Source organism: Oncorhynchus nerka, linkage group LG10, assembly GCF_034236695.1.
Source record: "Oncorhynchus nerka isolate Pitt River linkage group LG10, Oner_Uvic_2.0, whole genome shotgun sequence".
Classification (NCBI taxonomy): Eukaryota; Metazoa; Chordata; class Actinopteri; order Salmoniformes; family Salmonidae; genus Oncorhynchus; species Oncorhynchus nerka.
The window spans coordinates 34438468-34452342 of record NC_088405.1 but is presented as its reverse complement, the minus strand read 5'-3'; the positions used below and the strand labels follow the sequence as shown (position 1 = coordinate 34452342).

The following is a 13875-nucleotide window of genomic DNA, read 5'->3' as shown; positions in this document are numbered from 1 at the left end:
AAAAATATTTAAGTACCTTGTGCCTCAAAGGTTTGATGGATGGTGTCCTTATGGCTTCCGGTTTCCTCATCTGACTTGAGACTCTGGAAGTAAGACAAAGAGTGTCACCAAGTGTTCAAAACTGGAACAACAACTACCTTGCCTAAATGCTGACCCATATGCCCATCCACATACAGTATCATAATCTGGCTATGTTGTTTAGTCAGTGTGTCGGACATGTGTGAGAACTGCACTGTGAAAGCTAGTTTACCCTACTACTAAGTGTGTGTGTGAGAGAGTTTGTACAGCAGATGAAGTGTGTTTGTGTGTGTAAGTGTGCCTGCTAAGTGCCCTCTAAATACACCTCTGCTGTCTTCAACCAGGATCTCAGCGATCACTGCCTCATTGCCTGCGTCCGTAATGGGTCACCGGTCAAACAACCACCCCTCATCACTGTCAAACGCTCCCTAAAACACTTCAGCGAGCAGGACTTTCTAATCGACCTGGCCCGGGTATCCTGGAAGGATATTGACCTCATTCCGTCAGTAAAGGATACCTAGTTATTCTTTAAAGGTGCTTTCCTCACCATATTAAATAAGCATGCTCCATTCAAAAAATGTAGAACTAAGAACAGATATAGACTTGGTTCATCCCAGACTTGACTGCTCTTGACCAGCACAAAAACATCCTGTGGCGTTCTGCAATAGCATTGAATAGCCCCCGTGATATGCAACTTTTCAGGGAAGTTAGGAACCAATATACACAGGCAGTTTGAAAAGCTAGCCTTTGCTTTCCTAACAGAAATTTTCCTCCTGTATCACAAACTCCAAAAAGTTCTGGGACACTGTAAAGTACATGGAGAATAAGAACACCTCCTCCCTGCTGCCTACTGCACTGAGGCTAGGAAAAACTGAACAGCTGATGTTCTGAAAAAGCTGCAAGATCTGGACCCCTACAAATCAGCTGGGCTAGACAATCTGGACCCTCTCTTTCTAAAATTATCCGCCGCAACTGTTGCAACCCCTATTACTAGCCTGTTCAATCCCTCTTTCGTATCGTCTGAGATCTCCAAAGATTGGAAAGCTGCCGCGGTCATCCCCCTCTTCAAAGGGGGAGACACTCTAGACCTTAACTGTTACCTACCTATATCTATCCTACTCTACCTTTCCAAGGTCTTTGAAAGTCAAGTGAACAAACAGATCACCGACCATTTAGAATCCCACCGTACCTTCTCCGCTATGCAATCTGGTTTCTGAGCTGGTCATGGGTGCACTTCAGCCACGCTCAATAAGTGTCTGGTTAGACTGTAAACTCTCCTTTCAGACTCACATTAAGCATCTCCAATCCAAAATTAAATCTAGAATCGGCTTCCTATTTCGCAACAAAGCATCCTTCACTCATGCTGTCAAATACCCTCGTAAAACTGACTATTGTCGTGGAAAATTGCGAGATTATGTTATAGTGCTTGAAAGATTATATTATAATCTTTGTATTGCATTAGAATGGTTGTTTTATTCAACAGAATAGAATCTGTCAACTATTGTGTGCTCAGTGTTCCACTGAGGATGAGCCTCTATGAGATAGCACTAACATGTTTTTCTACTTTGAAGTACCAGGAACGAGATTAGAACCTCGTTTTAGAGACCAAACTGAACGATAATTTATAGCTAATGCTATCTGGCTATGGAATACTCCTTTCTCAAGTAAAAGGCCCTTTGTGAAGTTTTTCTATGATCTGTGGTTCGTCATGTAAGTAGAGAGGGGTGTATCTTTTCTATAAAAGATCTCAGTTGCCATTATGTTGACACTCAACTTTTCATTATAGATAGTGAATTGTTGAAAGTCACAGGGCTATGGTGAAGCTCATATTATTAAACATGAAGTTTAAGTATAACTCTGACTGGTGTGTGGTTTGTGACTCTCCTCATTTGGTAATACAGGAAATTGCTACGACACTATCCTACCGATCTTCGACTTTGGCGATGTAATTTACAAAATAGCCTCCAAAACTCTACTCAACAAATTGGATGCAGTTTATCACAGTGCCATCTGTTTTGTCACCAAAGCCCCATATACTACCCACCACTGCGACCTGTATGCTCTCGTTGGCTGGTCCTCGCTACATATTTGTCGCCAAACCCACTGGCTCCAGGTCATCTATAAGTCTTTGCTAGGTAAAGCCCCGCCTCATCTCAGCTCACTGGTCACCATAGCAGCACCCACCCGTAGCACACGCTCCAGCAGGTATATTTCACTTGTCATCCCCAAAGCCAACTCCCCCTTTGGCCGCCTTTCCTTCCAGTTCCCTGCTGCCAATGACTGGAACGCATTGCAAAAATCACTGAAGCTGGAGACTCATATCTCCCTCACTAACATTAAGCATCAGCTGTCAGAGCACCTTACAGATCATTGCACCTGTACATAGCCCATCTGTAAATAGCCTATCCAACTATCTGATCTCATCCCCATACTGCATTTATTTATTTATCTTGCACATTTGCAACATTCACCTTCTGCACATATACCATTCCAGTGTTTAATTGCTATATTGTAATTACTTTGCCACCATGGCCTATTTATTGCCTTACCTGCCTAATCTTACTTAATTTGCACACACTGTATATAGACATTTCTATTGTGTTATTGACTGTATGTTTGTTTATTCCATGTGTAACTCTGTGTTGTTTGTGTTGCACTGCTTTCCTTCATCTTGGCCAGGTCGCAGTTGTAAATGAGAACTTGTTCTCAACTGGCCTACCTGGTTAAATAAAGGTAAAGTAAAAAATAAATAAAAAATAAAAAGAGATAAAGCTGAAAGCGAGTGCTAGCCTGTTAGCAAGAGCAAGGATAACAGAGAGAAAAACCCAGCTAAAACACAACATTCTGAGAACCATATGTTTCTTAGAGCGTGGTTGTCTTTTAGTTATTTTGCATACAACCTTCCCACAAGAGTTGCTTGGCTTTGGAACATTCTCAGCACATTTAAGGATCTTGACAAAAAAAAACATGATTTTCTTAGTATTTCATTACTTTAAACACGTGTCAAACTCATTCCACGGAGGGCCGAATGTCAGCAGGATTTTGTTGCACCCTTGTACTTGATTGATGAATTAAGGTCACTAATTAGTAAGTAATTCCCTCACCTGGTTGTCTAGGTCTTAATTGAAAGGAAAAACCTGCAGATACTCGGCACTCCGTGGAATGAGTTTGATACCCCTGCTTTAACAGAAAGTTTCCTAAAAAGTTCCAACATGGTTACATTTAATTTCATGTTCTAGGAACGTTCAACTGATTTAACATTGGGGAATGTTCTCACATAGTTCAGAGAAAGTTAAGAAACAGCGTTCTTCTGTGAGAATTTCAGTACTTCAGCATAATGTTTCGAAGTGGTGTAGGGGAGGGTATATGCAGGTATACACTGCATACCCACTTATTTTTGAGTGAGCATTGCGAATACTAATTTCTTTCTTGTAGTGGAGGCATACACCCTGTCAATTAAAGCTGCAATATGTAACTTTTTGGACAACCCAACAAAATTCACATAGAAATGTGTGCTATCGATCTGGCATTCTCATTGAAAGCAAGTATAAGAAGCAGTATATATGTTCTATGAGCGCTATTTCTATGCTTCCCGTTCTTAAGTTTAGTTTGTGTATTTTACTTTCGGTTTTGTACACCAGCTTCAAGGCTTAAAATACAATATTTTTGGTTACGGAAAATATATTTCACAGCTGTTTAAATGGTACAATGATTCTCTACACTAGCTTGTTGTCACAAACTATTCAAATATTAATCAAGAAATGGCTTAGCGATTTCTGCATAATGCAGCTTTAAAAAGTAGCTACAAATATTCAAATGTATTGAAAAAAATATATATGTTTTGACAGTATTGAAAAACAATCCTGTGGCTTTTTCCAAATACCCCGGTATACGGTTTATACAGTATACCACCCAAGCCTAGTTCTAAGAATGTTATTTAAAAACAAATATACAACAGGTGGGTCTAAACCTGAAAGCTGAGTGGTTAAAACCGCATTCCAGCCGGTGTCTTTTCCACAAGTTACCACCGGCTAAATCTATTACGTTAAAATGCCTATTTACTCTTTTCCATCTGACTGCGCAATCCCCCGTCTCATCAGCCCAGCCAGGCAACTTGATCTCCACTATAAAAAGCTGCTAGACATTATCTCACATTTCCTTTAGACTAAAATATGTTTTCAACAGCGGAGATTTGTATAAAAACCTTGGGGTTTCTCTCCGACATTTGCAACATTGAATTTGAAAATTGAAACTCCAGCTGTCCCATAATGACGTGTCGGGAGTTGAGACATGACAGACAGCTTCAGTTTGAAGTGATTGTGTTAGCTGTGTTTTTGGCTAGCTCCTCTGAACAACAGTGTCCTGAAGAGAGAGCACATTTTCTATGCCATGCGAAATCGCACCTCACTAGCTAATTGTTATGGATGTATCCAAATAAATGTCACTAGAAAACAGCTTAAACAAATGCAAATGCAGCTACTGTTGTTATTCTGGCTGCACTGTTTGACGTGACTGTAAATTAGCCATATTTGGCTAGCTAGCAAGAAAGGGATAAGAATGTAAATGTAAAAATGTAAATGTTGCCAGCCATTATAGCAATGGAACATTTAGAATGAACGACTGGGTCGTGTCCATAGATACAGAACAAAAAGACTGAACGACTGGGTCGCATCTCTGGAAACCGAACCAATAGAACAAACGACCAGCCGGCTTGGGTAGCAACCCTAGATTTGTGTCGAGACTATATCTTGTGGAAGGATGAAATAGTATGAATACATTTATCAAAATAACATTTGAATGAAAATATGTTGGTAACCCATTGTATAAAAGTGATAATGCCCTGGAAGCCGGTGTTTTGGAGGATATATTGGCACGGTTTAACAACATCCGTGGCAATATATCCTCCAAACACCAGCTTATCTGGCATTATCACTACAATACATTCCATTCTCAGCATCAACAAAACTCTCTATCCATCGATCTAGTTAAGTGTGATCAGGTGTCTTGGCCGCGCCCACACCTGCTCTTAATGAGTGCTTGTTTAATTTGAAATTGAACAGCTTTGTTTGAACAGCTTTGTATGCGTAAAACATGTCATGCTAGTGCCATCCTGGTGGCACAGTGGACTAATTCCCTGGATAGAAAAACAGAAGACTATAGGTTTATGGGTTTGAATCTCATTGATGCAGTGTCACAATAAAAAATAACATGTGTTTGCATGATTAATGCCAAAGGAAATTCATTTCCATGTGTCCTATCTGTGCTTTGGGTTCAAAAATGTTAACCACAAATAAGCTGGCTGTGTTATTAAAATTCTTATTGAAATATTCAGTGAATGTCATAAGGAAGTTATTGAAAAACCTCAAAATAACCTATAATTTCCGTTATCATAGCATTAATAACACCTACCAGAAAAACTTAAGGAGCTAGAGTAAAACGTTCTCACGATAAACAGTTTACAACTTCACCTCTGTTCTTTGAATGTTTAAAAAAACATTGAGTTTTGAAGTATGACTTTGTTTCCACAACCAATGTGAAAACAAAAACATTATGTTCCCACAACTTCCAAGGAAACAAATGTGCTAGCTGGGAATGAACTGACCATAAGGAATTCCAACATGCCAACATTACTTCTGCTACACTGAGTAAAAACAACCAGCAGATTGTGATTCCAGCAGTCTCAAGAGTAGACTGGTACTCCCCAGCAGCACATGTGGCCGTTGGCTCTCACACAGAGGAGCTTATAACCTCCTCCGTGTGTGTGTGTGTGTGTGTGTGTGTGTGTGTGTGTGTGTGTGTGTGTGTGTGTGTGTGTGTGTGTGTGTGTGTGTGTGTGTGTGTGTGTGTGTGTGTGTGTGTGTGTGTGTATATACTTGCTGCAGACTCTTACTAATTATGGTCTACAGTACATAATAGCCTATCTGAAGGGATGAAATTCAACTGAAGTTAGCAATGGATTAGTTATGGAAGTTAATTATTGAGTACCGTCTTACTCATAGCAGTCTCTCTTTCAGGCTGGGAGGCACACTTACCCTGTTTATAAACAATATCTTCACTTTTTTTAAAGATGAATATTCGCATGGTTTTGTATCAGACATAGCTTGTCAAGGGAATGTCGTGAGGATTACAATTCAACTAATGTCCTAAATGTTGTGTATAGCCAAATATGTAGTGTGTAAAATAAATTCAAGGTGAAGTACCTTTGTTATTAACTATGAAATAAAAATGTAATCTAACCCATTATGGTTGTCGCCATGTTCCCTTTCCAATCTTTGGTTTGTTGCGTTTTAGCGCCAACCAGTGGTATACAGAGGCAAGTTCCAAAGCACTTTGTAGAATGAAATGCATAACTTCAGTTTATTATGTAATACCAAATTCCATAATTATGTAACCAAATTAATCCTGGTAACACCTAAAAACAAACCGAATTTGTGGGAGAATCGGTTGCTACCCATCTTGGTTCAAAGGTCAAATTTTCCCCCTCAAAATCTTTGAAATGTACAGTATCATCTCAATCAATCCCATGTGGAAGATGGGTGTATTAATTTCATAGCTCCATTATAAGATATCAATCTGGGCATGGCCCCAAGCTGCAGCACTACATCAGAAACAGGCCGCTCATCATGACGCAACAAGCCACCGTCAATTATCATCAGCTTTAAATATTGAACAATATTACGTAACTCATCCATGAAAGGCTTTTCAAACGGGAACACTGTGATGGTTTCAGTATTGGCTAGTCTCTCTCTCTCATTCTTGTTATACCTCTCTCTCACTATCTAATCATTTTGGTTCTCTTCAACACATGGCAGGGCTTCACTTGGTCAGTGAATTTATTATTGTTGTCATCAGCACCACTTCGGGGTCGGAGAGCACCATTGTGCTCCTTACTGCAGTGGCTCGAGGCTTAATAAATAGAATCAAACTCTGTACCAACACAAAATGGTGGGAAGTGATGTAGACAGCTGAGAAGGGTAAGACATGACTAATCCTCTCAACATATCAAAAAAGAAACATTCAAAAGCAATCATTTCAGCTGGATGAATGAAATCATATTGTTTATGTCTGGAAGTCAACAATAGATTGAAGACTCTTGACAACCAGCTTTAACCAGACAAAAAGGAATTATCTGTCTGAATTGAGAGCATAAAGAATTCTCAACAAATAGAATGTGAGATAGAGGTAAGTGGAAACCGGTGCTAATTTAAGCAAGCCAGCCTAATGGGACACTAATATTAACATGTCCTTGAGAAGGGTCCTTCAGGAATTTAACCCGGACGGCACGCTGCATCGTAGGAGGATGTGTAGACATAAATGTAGGTTGCGTATGATAACTAAATAAGACATATAAAGTGACGTAAAGAGGAGGGTGAGCTTGTGTGAAATATTTAACAGGACCGGTTCAATTATTTACCTAACAAGGGCTAGCTGTTGGCGACATTCCACCACAATACTTTCACAAGAAATACGTGCCTTTCAGCCCAACAGCGGTGAACGATTTATCAACTCCCCAGCCCAATTAATCCACCCCTCCCCAACTCCAATCACATAGTTCACCCAGACTGTATGTTCCTGTTACCAAGGAGTTACCCATCTCCTGTAACCAACAATATGACAGGGGTGCCATACAGTAGTTCCCTCTCTATCTTCCAGTAACTAGGAATCCACCAAGGCTTAAAGCTGCTTACGTATTGCCTTAAACTTCTGGAAATGTTAACTATTTAAAAGAGATTATTGGTGGAGAGCTTAATGAGAAACATGGCACAGGGATCTATCTGGCACTATGGCCTGACGAGGGAGAGAGGGGCTTTGGAAAGACGTAATCTCTCAAGCTATCAGAGTCAATGCAGCGTTACATAAAATATCTAAATATTTCAAATGGGAAAGAAAATCTGGGATAACAGAATAGGTTTCTAAAATGAGAGCTGTGTTAACAGAAAGCGGCAGACAAGTCAACCCTTGCTCGTTGTGTATTATGTCGTTTATGTATGAATATTCATAGATAAATGTGTGAAATATACATTTTCATAATCATAATCTCCATCTCCATTATATAACTCTTACTTGAAGTAACCTACTGAATCCAGACTCAAAACACACACAAACTATGTACACACACAGAGAGACAGCGAACAGCGGTGGCCGACGGCAAAAGGGCCCCAAACATTTCACTCTCAGCGGGGATTTCACACTGCATCTTTAACACTGACAGATACCCCCCGTCACCCACCAACATGACCTTTCCTTCACTTGTCTTCTACTGTTATACCATTTAGAGGCCAAAACAATGGGCCTTCAATAGACATGATGTTGTGAGATAAGCACACAGCAACCCCCAACCATGACTTTTCCTGGGCCTCATTACTGTCATTTCACACCTAAAAACAATGTAATAAAATGTGATGAAACTATTGGAACCAATGAAAGAATAAGCCATGGAAGAAGGGAGAGGAAGAAACAGAGGGACACATCTTTGATCCTTAGCCAAACAGTGAGGGATGGATGGTGTGGGGTGGGAGCGGGGGCCACCAATGAGGGCTGCCAGTAGCACATTCCATATAATTCCACTTCCTGAGTGTGGAGTAGGACCGTCTGCCCAAAACCCCATGTACTCCTGAGATTGTACTCTCCCACTCTGTCTGAAGAATGTGTCGGCCAGAAACATATACTGTATATTTGAGACAGGCCTCACCCAGCACCAGCACAATGCACCATTCATTGGGTACACATGAGAGAAATGGAAGTGAAGCACTGAGTTGGGAATTTCTCTCCAAACAGTCATATCTTCTCTAGGCCCTGGCCCAAGCTTGAGAACTCAAGAGTCAGCTATCTTTCTTGGCATCTCTCAAATGATGGTGCACGGCCACAATGTAAACACAGCAGACAGAGGGCGAGAGGGAGGGATTAGGAGCAAGTCTCTTACCTCCACACTCTCCAGAGAAGTGGAGCGTCGGAGTTTGGCCCTCCTCACGCCAGAGGGAGAGAGCTCCTTCTGCTCTGTCCTGAAAGGAGGAGAGTCCTCCAATTCAACTGGGAGCTCAGAGTCGGGCCTGTCAGGACGAGACCGCCGGCCGTAGCGCTTGGTTCCCTTCACAAACTTGGGCTTCACCTCCTCAGGAACAACTGGGGAGGAAAGGAAATAAAGGAGGTGGGGAAGGACAGAGAGAGATGCAGTGGTTAAATGGTGTCTACTATGATATTACAGTAGAATGCCTTTATATAGAAAGGAATATTTTAGACCGGCTGGGCATTTTTTCTGCCCACAATTACAACTGCAAACATATTCTCACAGAAGCTTGGCAATGTTAAGTTACAAAGTAACAAGGGAGAGAGTCTATAGTGAAGGTCTAAATTAGAGATTGTATAACCAGAGATTTGCCAAAAACACTGTTAAACACACTCTTTAAAAGGGCATGTCCCCAGAAACTAACTTGGCAATAAACTTCATCATACTGTAACATTCTGGGGGAAATGAGGGAACTCTGCTGCCTTCCTAGATCCTCCTACTGCAATCCCCTACAATCCCCAACTCAAGAAACACATTTCAAAATACTATAAACACATACCAATGAGTTGTCAAATATTATTCAGAAATCATATAAAGTGAAAAGCTGTACAATAAATGATATCTCAACTGAGTTAGGATTTGTTAAAGGTACAGGAAGTGTAGTATATTTGAATCTGTATTTGTTAGAGAATAGAATCCAGCCTGGGGCTAATAAGGACAGAGATTATTAACATGATCAACTATATTTCTTTAGGGAGGGAAAATACAAAATATACTGTATCCCTTTGATGTCTCCACTAGTATTTTCCTCATTTCGGTGAGCTCATGGTCAACCACCCGGGCAGTAGACAAACAACCAGAATAGACCAAAACACTACTTGACTAAGTAATGCTTTTTAGTGTGCTTTTAATGATGTCAAACTAACTTAGGTAGACCACAATGGCTCCAGTCTCAGCCTCAGTCAGTGCCTTTGTCAAACATTGAAAATGTAAATTATAAAAGAAATGACCCCAAGGTTTGCCGTTATCCACAAGGATACATTGTTTACATAAAGCAATCTTATCGAATCCCCCACATAGGGCCCATGAACAAATGTAAACAGAAATCTAAACTACTTGGGTATATAAACAACTGATTTCATTGGATTCACTCAGTTTGCACAGCCGTGTAATCAATGAAAACCAGACATACATCAATCCCTTCCTCACCACTCAGCATGCGTGCTTTACCTGGCTCCAGGTAGCTGCTCTCCTCTTCTGAGGTGCTGAAGTCCAGAGAGCTTGATAACACAGCTACAAAGCCTTCTTTGAACTCCTCAAAATTCACCTGCATAACAGAAGGAAAATGAGTTAATTGCCAACAGTGTGAGACATGACTACTGTTCTGTCAATAAGGTAGCAACATGATCAAACATGTATTGGGCTTCTGATTTGAGATTTCAAATGAGCATACAGGCTTACCGAATAACTATTAGAAAATGGAGAGTGGTCATAACACAGCTATTATACAACTACTACACTTTTACTATAACAACGCATTTCAGAGCTTTACATATGTTTTAATGAACTGCTGGTAAGGGACATTTAAGGCAAATCCGCAACAGCGAGAGATGTTACTAAGGTGGTCTGGTCTCATACCCGAGCATAGTGGTGTGGTCCTAGCAAGGTGTCCAACAGTAAGGGAAGGTGAGCATCCAGGGACAGCTTGTGACAAAGGGATGACAAGTCTTCCTTGTCCAGGTAACCAGTGCCTGTGGTGTCACAGCTGTCAAACTCCTCCTTCAGCTGGGCCACATAGCGGTTCTGCTCTTCCTCATCCATCCCAGTACATATTGTAGGCTTGCACCTACAGTGAAGTAAGATGGCGATCAGGAAAAGACCGTAAGCACAATAAAAGTTCAACCACATACTGCCACACTCTTGCACAAACACACACAATGCAACTTCAATTAGTCTAACATCCAGGGAGGCTAATCTATTCATTTCAATAGACTACCAGGCTTGGACTACGTACAGTGGTGGAATGTTTTATAGTGAGATGGTCCATCTAAATATATCTGCTGCTTTTAGGCTTGGATTTGATTCCCTTGATCTTGGATTACAGCCACAGGCCAGAAACATCTGCCTCAGTGCTTGCAATGTCCTGTACTGAATTCTGCAGTTGGTCCTGGAATGATGTCTTTATTGTTATTGTCACCCACCACTCCCCACAAAAAAGTAAACAACAAAAACAAAAAGGCTAATCATTTTTACTGGTAGGACTATTTGTTTGCCCCATACACATACTATTGCCAAATCTTACTTGCTATATAGGGCGGCCGAGGACTTTGGGGTTTAGTAACCCAAGAAACAGCAGTTTTATATCAGGATATACAGCAATGAATCATGATACTCAGCAATAAATGTCCATTTATGTCCGTTTGAATACATTCTGACACACGTTGTAAATGATTGGGGGTGACATTTGGCAATGAATAGGCTCCAAGTAGGAATAAACAAATTCATATCAATCGTTGCTGCATTTGTCTTTTTCCAATCTTCTTCGAGAATGAAAAAGGCAGTTGCCCATAATTGCCCACCATGCAAAGAAAATATATGGCCAGTCTAATGTCATACATGAACAGTTCATTGCTCGATCTATCACAAATGGATCAATACTAGGCAGGCTCCCTCCTTGGCTTGAAGTAGTGAGTCTGCTATGCTTCACCATGGGAACGGGGAACCAGCTGTGGCAAAACAAAGGTCAGGTAAAATAGAAAAAATAGACTAAAAAGTAACTCTCAACCTTTCGCACACTCTAGGAACTAAAACCGTTACAGTGTAGCATTAGCCTATGCGTTTGTAAACAATTGCCATTTTAGCCGACCTCTGACAAAGACAAGGCTAGCACAATAATGAAATTGCCCTTACCGTTTTAACAGTACACTGAAGCCTCTAAAAAAAATCACGGATGGTCCAACATATGCATCGGATGCTTTTTCATTTTGAAAAGATGTGTCTGTCTGCTTGTCCCGGTGTTATTTTATGGAAAAACGGGTCACGTCTCTATAGCTCTTCTCTATGAAGTGGCCACAAGTATGCGTGGCGGGTATAATGCTGAGTTCATAACCAAGTGGGAAGTAGGAATTTACCACCCGATTGTTAGATAGAGGACTCAGAAGGATAAAACCAGTCTTGGAATGGACATAGCCATTGAGGACTCCACCATTTTAAAGTAGTCAACTGGGTAGAACTTCCTATGGGTGAAGGAAGGATCACATGATTCCATCCAGGTCATCAGCCAATGAATTACACTTGCGAGCAAACATTCCATAACTGTAGGCATCAGGAAATCACTATCCTTGGCTTTATACCTGTTCAAATAACACACTCTAGATTGCAGTATGCACACTTTCAGTTTGTTTCACAGAAGTAGTAGAAAATGGACTACTTCAAAAATCTACACTCACAGGCATCATAATGGGACACATATGATATCTCTATCATTCTCTATGCTTACCATATAGGACTGGGTAAGAGCGTCTGCTAAATGACTTAAATGTAATGTAAATGTGGGAAAAATCTATTTGAACTGGTAATTACTAGTGGGAAACTAATGTATCAGTCTTGAGCTCCAAGTGAGAGGTGGGAATTTACTAGTGAAGTCGTAAATTCCAGTTGGATGCATTCAGGAGGTTTGAACTAGTTTAGAAACGCCCGATTGGCTGATGGCCAACAAGCCATAAATTAAAAGTACAACTATCAGGCTTGTAAACAAATGATAGTGTTCAACAACCATATTAATAGATTGCTTTTTTAAAATAATATTTTGTAGTTGCATTTAACTGCCAAATATATATATATTAAATGAGCATGGCCTTATTTCTATTACAGGATATTGGATTACTGTCATTCCTATTCCAATCACCCAGCTCAATGTAACATTGATTGGTTTAGGCTACTACATGATACATACAACATGACACACAAAGTTGCCCAATACCCATCATGAGGTTGCTACAACCTAAATAAAACTTTATAATGCAGGTGCACAGGTTGAGAGACAAATTGAAGTATTCAAGCTGACAGACAGTGACACATTCAATACCACCTTGCACACTCTTGCCTGCGTCTAGTGGATCTGGGGTGTAATCATTAGTCCAAACAGTTGCATTCCGCTTTGCAACTAAAACAAGAGTTTCTATTGGACAAATCCAGGTAGGTCCCTCCCCGTTTCGTTAGTTTGCTTCTGTTTAAGAAATGTTTTGCAACAGAATCGGCGGAAAGAATAGACCCCTGATCACCCCCACACACAGTTCACTTTTATAGCAGCCACATACAGCATCATCACTTTGCCTGTTGTATAATTCCTTCTCTCATCTACAAGCTTTCCTCCTCTCACCTTTCCCCTTCGGCTTGTGGACTTCAGTGAGCAACACAACAGCTCTCTGTAACCAGGAGAAAAAAACTCTCCAAACCAAACTTCATATCATAACCTCTAAGCAAACAGATGTTTTGGTTTTGTGTGTATTGTTTTGTATTGTCCGGTATTACTGCACTGTTGGAGCTAGAAAGATAAGCATTTTGCTGCACCTGTGATAAGATCTGCAAAATACTGTATGTGTATGCGACCACATAGCCGTGGGAAGTAGGGGTGCTGAGGGTGCTGCAGCAGCCCCGGATAAATCACAATTTTTTAAATATAAAACATTTAATTAAACATCTAGACCCCCCCCCCCCCCCAATCAAATTATTGCACTAGGGCCACATTACTCCTGTTTGAGTGGAGTAAAATACACGCCAGCAGAACGAGGAGCAAAAATACCCTCCCCACAGTACCCCCACCCCAAAACATCTTCCCACGGCCATGC

The 13875-nt window shown here is 40.7% G+C and overlaps 1 protein-coding gene across 2 annotated transcripts in view; it reads right to left on the bottom strand.

Moving 5' to 3' along the window:
* Positions 1–12107, bottom strand: part of ninl (ninein-like) — a 43135-nt gene extending 31028 nt beyond the window's left edge. For both annotated transcript variants that reach the window (XM_029669640.2, XM_029669641.2), the window contains exons 1-5: positions 11936–12107; positions 10664–10871; positions 10256–10352; positions 8942–9141; positions 17–83 (exon numbers count right to left, since the gene is read on the bottom strand). In XM_029669640.2, the coding sequence (XP_029525500.2) occupies positions 17–83; positions 8942–9141; positions 10256–10352; positions 10664–10846 (547 nt within the window). In that variant the 5' untranslated portion in view covers positions 10847–10871; positions 11936–12107. The remainder of the gene's footprint in view (positions 1–16; positions 84–8941; positions 9142–10255; positions 10353–10663; positions 10872–11935) is intronic.
* Positions 12108–13875: the final 1768 nt, after the last annotated feature.